This window comes from Chenopodium quinoa, unplaced genomic scaffold (genome assembly GCF_001683475.1).
Source record: "Chenopodium quinoa cultivar QQ74 unplaced genomic scaffold, ASM168347v1, whole genome shotgun sequence".
NCBI classification, from domain to species: Eukaryota; Viridiplantae; Streptophyta; class Magnoliopsida; order Caryophyllales; family Amaranthaceae; genus Chenopodium; species Chenopodium quinoa.
Genome location: NW_018745650.1, coordinates 4,169,052 through 4,178,448, shown reverse-complemented (window position 1 = coordinate 4,178,448; position 9,397 = coordinate 4,169,052). Strand labels below are relative to the sequence as shown.

General features: G+C 31.7%; 1 protein-coding gene across 1 annotated transcript; it reads left to right on the top strand.

The window, feature by feature from the left end:
* Positions 1-1,374: 1,374 nt before the first annotated feature.
* LOC110716963 (auxin efflux carrier component 2-like) lies at positions 1,375-6,696 on the top strand. The gene is made up of 7 exons (XM_021895610.1): positions 1,375-2,423; positions 2,551-3,286; positions 3,882-4,164; positions 4,775-4,860; positions 5,361-5,518; positions 6,054-6,130; positions 6,274-6,696. The coding sequence occupies exons 1-7, from the start codon at positions 1,851-1,853 to the stop codon at positions 6,338-6,340; spliced, it is 1,980 nt and encodes a 659-aa protein (XP_021751302.1). The 5' UTR covers positions 1,375-1,850; the 3' UTR covers positions 6,341-6,696.
* The last annotated feature ends 2,701 nt before the right edge of the window (positions 6,697-9,397 follow it).

Below are 9,397 nucleotides of genomic sequence, written 5' to 3'. Positions count from 1 at the left end.
AAATACCCTTTGTTGCAATTAAAAGTTAACGGAGCTAATATTAAAAAAAAAAAATTGACTTAAAAAACCTTAAGATTAGTGGACATAAGTAGTTCTATCACCTCTTATCTTTATTACAATCCTTTATATTATTATAATAAGTGAAAGTCTTGTGATTTTTAATAAAAGTTATATTTTGGGCAAATTAAAAAGTCATTCTCATCAAAATATGTTAATAGTCAGAGAACGAGGGATAACTCAAGTGGTTAGAGCTTTTCTCTTATAGTTTTAGGAGGTTATATCAGTTTGATTTAATAAAGACTATTTCTTATTCGTACTATTTTTTTTTACTCCATACGTATACTTAATTGTAAAGAAAATGCTTAAGAAAGTGAATGTTATTCATTGTTAAAATCTAGTAATTACATTTCCCTCAAAAAAATCTATAGTAATTACATGGTTCAGCAACTAGAAATTTTAATAACACTTTTTAAAACAAAATAGACAACAATATTTTTCATCCAACCAAATCTTTTTCAGTTTAAGCTACTATATCGCTAGCTAGGTCTTTGCTTTTGGATACTGAGTATCTCATTAAGAACCTGAACCAATTAATCTAATTATGTTTAATAACATACGGAGTTATTTACACTACCCTAATTATATCATATGTAATGTAATTAATTTAATTTTAACAGTAGATTTACTAGACCAAGCAATCTTTTTATAGATATACACCACACAATAGAACCTTATCCTGCCATAAATTAATTGAAATATTAATTAGCAGATGTGTCACTCTATTAAGCGAAGTACGGAGTATATTACATTATTACATATAATCAAATCAGCATTATATTGTTATTTTTTGGGATTATAACCTTTGGTTGCTTCAAGTAATTCTGTAAGTCAAAGTGAGATATCTAGAAATATATACATTGTATTTTCAACCCATATTAAATTATTAAGATGCAACTAGATCACTAAACATTACGGTATATTCTTTTGGTAATTTTTTTATATTAATTCTTTCTTGTATAAGTTATGTTTAATTCATCTTATTTTAGATCAGATTAAGAAAAATAAGGTCAGATATTAATATACTTATAATACCATATGAAAAAGGATTCTTAAACTTACATAAATGAAAAATATTTCTGTAAGTATCTCACTTTGACTTTTACACTATTTACATACATTAATCAGAATAATGTTTTTTCTTTATACATTAAGATCAAAAGTAATCATACAAATGCTTTTTAGATAGGTATCAATGTATAGATTGTTTACGAATATCAACTTTTGTATTTTTATTTTATTTTTATTGATAGTTAAATATATTGGTAGTTAAAGTTTCACCTTGACAAATATACCTATAAAATAGCACTTAAAAAATAAAAATATGAAATGGAGAAGTAAATACTACGTAGTTAATGATTAATTGACTTCTCTAACTTTTTTACTATTACCTCTTCTTAATTATTAAGACGGTTTTGCGTTGAAGACACCATCCCGCCACACCCGATTCTTTCCACTTCTTTTCTGAGCATCTGCTACCAGTACAAGTTTACAGCTATTACACCAAATATTACCTATTAAACTATTTCAATTAAAGTACTATCCAAAATTCAACCATTTGCATTTCACACTCTTCCTTTTAGCTACCAAATCCTAGCTCCATCATGAGACAACTTAGAGAAAAGCTTCCATAATCTTCACCTTTGATTGCTTCATAATTACTACACATACTCGTTTCCCGTTACGTACATCTTTGTCGCCTCTAGGTTATACTTGGGTAGTTTTGCTTTGATTTTGGGGTTTGTGAGGATAAATCTGAGCCTGGCTCTGATACCACTTTGTAACGAGTTAAAATGATTACTGGAAAAGACATATACGATGTGTTTTCCGCGATCACCCCTCTTTACGTGGCGATGATTCTAGCCTATGGCTCGGTCCGGTGGTGGAAGATCTTCACCCCGGACCAATGCTCAGGGATCAACCGTTTCGTAGCAGTGTTCGCCGTGCCATTGCTTTCCTTCCACTTCATCTCCACCAATGATATCTACAAGATGAACTACCATTTCATAGCCGCGGATTGCCTCCAAAAGGTCGTCATCCTCGTCGCTCTCAGCTTATGGCTTATGATCACCAAGAAAGGAAATCTAGAGTGGATGATCACCCTATTTTCGCTTTCGACGTTGCCTAATACCCTTGTGATGGGGATCCCCCTTTTAAAGGCTATGTATGGAGACTTTAGTGGTGGCCTTATGGTCCAAATTGTGGTGTTACAAAGTATCATTTGGTACACTCTTATGTTGTTTTTGTTCGAATATAGAGGTGCTAAGTTGCTCATCTCCGAGCAGTTCCCGGAAACCGCCGCTTCCATCACTTCTTTCCGTGTTGAATCCGATGTCGTCTCCCTTAACGGCAGGGAGCCTATACAGGCAAGATTTAATTTCCTACATTTTTCAATGCAACATTACTATTTTTCTTTGTTAAACTAAGCATATATTTAATGTAATAATATAAGAAGTATAAATGATGATAATATAGATAAGTTAATATATACAGGCAGATGCAGAAATAGGAGATGATGGTAAACTACACGTAGTAGTACGAAGATCAACTGCTTCAAGTATGGTATCAGGGTCTAATCACAAATCACACCTCCATTCCCTAACCTCGATGACGCCGCGAGCGTCGAACCTAACCGGCGTAGAAATCTACAGCATACAGTCCTCTAGGGAGCCAACCCCTAGAGCCTCTAGCTTTAATCAAACCGATTTCTACGCAATGTTCGCTAGCAAAGCTGCGAGTCCTAGACACCCGGGTGCAGGGTACCCCCAAGGTAGTGGGGGCGGAGACGTATTCTCTCTTCAATCTTCCAAGGGGCCTACCCCAAGAACATCAAACTTTGATGAAGAAATGATTTATAAACAACAACAATTACAATTACAACTACAACAACAACAAGGTGGTGTTGGTGGGAAGAGGAGGATGGGGAGGAGTATGAGTGGGGAGTTGTATAATGGTGGAGGCTCGCTCCCACCTTACCCGCCGCCTAACCCGATGATCGCGGGACCGACAAGCTCGGGTGGTGGTAGGAGGAAGGAGGGTGGTGGTAACCCGCCTACGCCGCCTAATAAGGATTTGCATATGTTTGTATGGAGTTCTAATCAGTCACCTGTTTCGGAGCATATGAAGAATACTAATGTTATGAATAATAATATTAGAGGTGGTACTAATGATTTTGGGATTTTGGATTCTTCTAAGGCTGTTCTTCAACAAGAGATTGCTGCTGCTAGAGGTAATACAACATTAAATGATTAATTAATTTAGTTGATTTGATTACAAAAATATAATTTTCTATGATATATATGAGTTGATTGAAAAATACAATATTGGAATATCAAGTAAATTAATTAGTAAAGAGTTAGGTTAAGCTACAAATTTTGAGGTCAACTGTATATATATTGTATTATTTGTGATTAACAAAAGTCTTTGATCATTTGGGTTAAGCTTGCTAGGGAGTACTAAATTGGTTGTTCATAATGATGAAATTAAGTATCCGAATCTCAATTTATAAATTAATTGGTAGATCATTAAAATATATTTCCTTTGTCTCAAATTAATGTTGTCACTTAGTAAGACATATATTTGTAAAAAAATAAAAATAAGTTGTGATTATCAATTTTATTTTAATTTAAAAAGTAGTTGATGATCGATAGTAGAAACTAGTGAATTTGAGTATATCGACTCTAATTTTATAGTCTAAAAAAAAGGCTGATTTAAATCGGTTGTACATTATTCATATATAGTTCTTTGATTAATTTTTATACACAACTATGTATAAGATGACTAATAAAAGCTATATATATTTGTGTTGCTTGTCACACAATCAGCTGGCATGAACAATTTTCAAGAGAACTTGAGTCCAACAGGGAAAGAGAATGGAGACAAGGTGGAAGGGGACGACGAATTCAAATTCCCGACGACGGGATCGCCGTACCAGAAGAAGGTGGTGGATGACATGGAAGAAGGGAATGTGGTGGAGAGGAAGCATCAAATGCCCCCTGCTAGTGTCATGACTAGACTCATACTTATCATGGTTTGGAGGAAACTTATTCGTAACCCCAACACTTATTCTAGTCTTTTAGGCTTAGCTTGGTCTCTTATATCATACAGGTTTGCACCTCCTCTCATATACATAGTATTATACAGTTTTATAATGTAGTATGATAGTATCATTTAATTTATAGTACATTACCTTTCACTTTATGCTGCTTTTGTTCAATGATATGGGAAATTCTTAGCTTGTTAATCTTTTATAAAAATGAATTTTTTGTTGATATTAGGTTCATAGGGTATAAAGTAATTTGTTTAGTTAGTTAAGGAATTTGGTAATTGCTCAAGCAATACTCCATATTAGAAGTGGATGTTGGTGTTTTCTCTTTATCGATATCTTTGAGAGTAAATTTAAATTTTATTTATAAAAACATTTAAATAATTTTTGATATGTATATGAGTGATGATACGGAGTTTGTTGATAATTTTTCGATCCATTTAAAACCTATCTTTATAGAGCAATCTCAAAATGTGATCAAGGATCTACTTATAGACACGAATTTAATTTTGTGCAAAAATATGTATGCAATAAGATTTGAACCCTATTGCCATAAAACAGTTTTGGTAATATTGGAAGCATTATGTCAACCATTATTTTATCCTCTATTAAATTGAGTGCAATTTTGTTGTCAATTATTGTTGACTAACATAAATAAAAACCAACTAACAGGTGGAACATCGAAATGCCCGCAATTGTGAAAGGATCGATATCAATTTTGTCGGATGCCGGCTTAGGAATGGCCATGTTCAGTCTAGGTACCATTACTTTACTTACTTACACTTCCTTTTATATTTTTCAAATTCTGAGTATGTTACAGTTCATTAAACGTATATGGTTTATCCACACTTAGATGGGGTCTAAGGTCTAATAATATGAAACATTCTCCAGCAGATAATTGATACAGAGTATGCGGACGACTAGACCCGATAAATGCCTCGTGCTCACATAAATATTCATGGATCAGATACACATGCATACAAAAAATTTACTTTTACTTGCGTTATATGAAGTGTTAACATTGAAAATAATTAACACAGAAGAATTGAAGTAAAATTTATTAGTTAGACGACAAAAGGTCAAACTATTTAAGAGTTGACTTATATAATTAGGATCTTAATTTTTGAAAAGTAAGGAGTATAGGTCATATGATGGACCATTGATAATGTAACAAAAACAACCCTAATAATAAGGTCTAGAGTATATGAAATTAATCTAACATTATTTCCAATGTTTTATGAATATTGTAAATGAACAGGGTTGTTCATGGCCTTACAACCAAGGCTAATAGCATGTGGAAAACGAGTGGCTACATTTGCAATGGCAGTTAGATTTTTGACAGGTCCCGCTGTTATTGCCGCAACTTCTATCGCCATTGGTCTTCGTGGTGTTCTTTTACATATTGCCATTGTTCAGGTATACCTTCGTCTTTTTCTTAGTTTTACACTCTTACCTCTACATACTATTTTGAGTTCAAATAATACGGAGTAGTATGTAGAGGTGCTCGCTCTGTTTTATTTTTTAAATTGTACTCCGTATCATTTGGAATTTTGCACAATTCTAATGCATATAAGCATATTGTTATTTTAATATATTCTCTTGAATTTTCCCTCAAGATTTTATATGAGACACTAAAAAGAAGCCGAGGGAGTTGAACTAATCTAATACATACTATACTCCTATAGATAGGTGTTGGTGACAATTAACAATGTGTTTAAATAATAAAGCAAGTGGGTTTTAAGAGGAAGGGGATTGAATGAGTATTAGTATATTGAGTACAGTTTATTTCTTAATTTGTCAAAGAATTGGGGGTAGCTTCCAATAGTTAAGATTAAATTTCATACATCATTATTTTTGTCGTTTGTCACTCTCTCAAACATAATATTGTATGGATTTGACTAGCAAGAATTCAAGATGTTTTTTGAACTAATTGTTGGTTTGTTTGTGGCAGGCTGCTCTACCTCAAGGAATTGTGCCTTTTGTATTCGCAAAGGAGTATAATGTTCATCCCGATATTTTAAGCACAGGGTAAAATAGTTTATTAAATGCCTTCTGTTTGTGTGTTCTTTTCACTTAATTTTGATTGACTACAATGCATCTGAGCATATAACATGTTCTGAGCTTAATCAAACTCATATCTAAACTTTTTATCCTCGAATTTGGATGTGCAGGGTTATTTTCGGAATGTTGATTGCCTTACCAATTACAATATTGTACTACGTGCTTCTTGGACTCTAAACGTAGAGGCATGAATGTACCTAGGTTAGTAAGTTTTTGGGTCAAGCCAAGGCATCAAGAGCAGAAGAAATGATACACCAATAGACGATAGCGGACACATTGATTAAAGTTCAAGATATATTGGTAATTGGTATAACCAAAAGTTTTAAAATTGAAAATAAACAAATTTTAACTATAAATTTTACCAAAATTGTCCGAAATATAGTGAAACATTTTTTTGTTATCTTGGTCTTATAGATTGGTTACTGATTTATGTCAAGAACACTATATACAAGTGTAAATTTAGTGGTTTAATTAGAAAGTAGGTGTTTAGGAAGCTATAGAATTGAATGATCAACAGATTGAAGTTCTCCCAAGTTATGTCTTCTTATATTGTATTGGAATCTTTGAGATTACTTAGAATTCATTCATTTTCATATTATTTACATATTTTCTCTCATTCTTTATTGTTAATAGCTTCTTACTAATGTGTATAGACGGTTGAATGTCACAAAAAAGTTTAATCTTTGTTTGATGATGATGAAAAAAAAAAAAACCTAATTATTAGATAAAGGTTTGTCCTTAAAAAAGTGATAAAGGTTTACTAATTTGTCCTTTAAAAAGTGATAAAGGTTTATTAGATAAAAATAAAATAAAATAAAAACTAATGATATCATCATAGCAAATTGGCAGGAAATTTTTTTATGTCAGAGTGACATGTGTACAATTTGGAGAAGGGATGATGTCAGCAGTGTTTTGTTTAGTATTAGTTAATAGACTAGGTTAAGTCCCGTGCCATGCACTATCATAATTAAAGTTTACAACAAATAAATTTTAAATAATGGTGTTAATTCAACAATAATTTATCTAAAAATAATATTTGTAACAAAATAACTTGAATTTTAATTTATACTAATACCAAATATTTAAAGGTTATTGAATGGGATTGTATAAAATAGTAATAGAAATTAGAAGCTATAAGGTTTTATATAAATTATTGAAAATATTAGTTTAGGTTAGTACCTATATACAAACTAATATACATTTGCCCTTATATTTTGTTGTCACAATTTGACCGGCATTATATGAAAATTTAGTTAAATTTAATTTACTTTAGAATAATTAGTATTCCGTAATCAACTTTTTTAAATATATTTTTAGTGAGTAGTAGGGGTTTTTAATTTTTTAATTTTTTTTTTACTAATCACATAAATGTTTATAGTAATTAGATTGAATTTTCCAATATATATGATTTTGTTCGGTTCTTCTGATAAAAGTTATGTATAATTTTAAGATTTACACAAAGTATGCTACCAAAATAATTTTTCTTTTTTAATTAAAATAAATTTTATTGTCAAATGATAAAAGTTGGAGAAAAAAATTTGGTAATATTATAATAATCTTGGATAATAATATATTACAATACATTACAATACCTTAATTTTAATCTATGTTAGTATTTTTGTTGTTTCGGGGTTTTTTGCGAGATGTCCTACGGGAGAGTTACGTCACCAAGACTGGTTACACTTCGGCTGTACCTGCAAACAAACGGAAGCTCCGGAGTTTCAGAGTTCCGCCTCCGACGATCAAGTTAGAAATGGTCGAAGTGAAGTAAATGTGCGGAAAGTAAGAGTATCTTCTCGGATCCCGAGAACTGTATTTTCTCTGATGTGAGAGAATTGATTGTGATGTAATAAATGAACGTGTCCCCAAATTGGGATAAATATCCCTATTTATAAGGTCATAGGAATGAGTACCCCTTTTTCTAGGTCATTAACCTAAGTAAATGGGCCGTGCCATTTTTACGCCGTTATCGGGATTTGAGCCTTTGAAAGCCGCCTTTTTCCCTGATGATTGGGAGTGCCACGTGTCAACTGGTGTTTGGTCCTTTTTGGGCCTTGAGGTGACACGTGTCTCATTCTGATTGGGCTACGTGGCTTGGGTATTTTTACCCAAATCATTTGTAACTAAAAGTTTCCTAGTATATATAGTAGAATATATGTAAAAAAAATTAATTGAGTATATATAATAATTGGATTAAATACGTTCTCAAAATGAAAATAAGTATTATTGTAGGTTATAAAATAGATGTCATTAAAATTTGGGGGAAAAAAAAAGAAAAAAAAAAGAAAGAAAATAAAGGCGGGAAATTTTTTAAATAGAAAATGACAAGTGTCATTTCTAGTTTTGCCTTTAGTATAAAGTTATTGATTTTGTAAATAGAATTGAATATAAAATGTAATTTATTAGTTTTTGGGGAAATTCTATATGATGGCATTGTATTTTTGTTAATTTCTCATGGTGGAAGTTTTTCCAAATTTTAAAAATTTTGGGAGTGTTTGGAAAATAGCTTTTTGCCTAACTTTTGACTTTTTATTTTGGTCAAACAACCAAAAAATATGTTTGGTTGTTGGCTTTTAAGTTGACTATTCAACCAAAAGTTAAAAACAAATAGTTTTAGCCTTTTCTATTAACTTTTGGCTTAGTAGTCCACTTTTCACTAATAATCAATTAAATGCCACAATTAATTTTGCCAAACAATTTTGTAAACAACTACTCCCTCCGTGTTTTAATAAGTATTATAGTTACCAAATGTGGCCGTGTTTTAATTAGTGTTACACTTTCTTTTTTGACAAAAAACTACATTTTAATATTAAACCTATCTCTTCTCATGGTCCCCACTTAAATCCACTACTACTTTTTTATTATTTCTCTCCTCTCACATTCATTACTTTTCAATAAATTATTAACCCCACTATCTTTCTTTACAATTTTTTAATACTCTAACTACCCCACTTACCTCTTATTTTATTTAAGTCAATTAAATTGCCTAAAACTATGTGTTGGTCAAAGTATAACACTTATTAAAGAGAACGTATTACGTGCGGCTTGCCGCACGAAACAGTCCGTACGTCAAAACACAAACCCAAGAATTAAAAAAAAGGCGCGGATTTGAAGCTCGATTGTGCCGGGCTTCATGGGCTCGATTAATTTCTTGTCTTTTCACTTGCCATTTCTTAGGGTTATCATCTGATTCTCAATTTCGAAGAACAAAATTGAAGAAATTAACCAATAGAA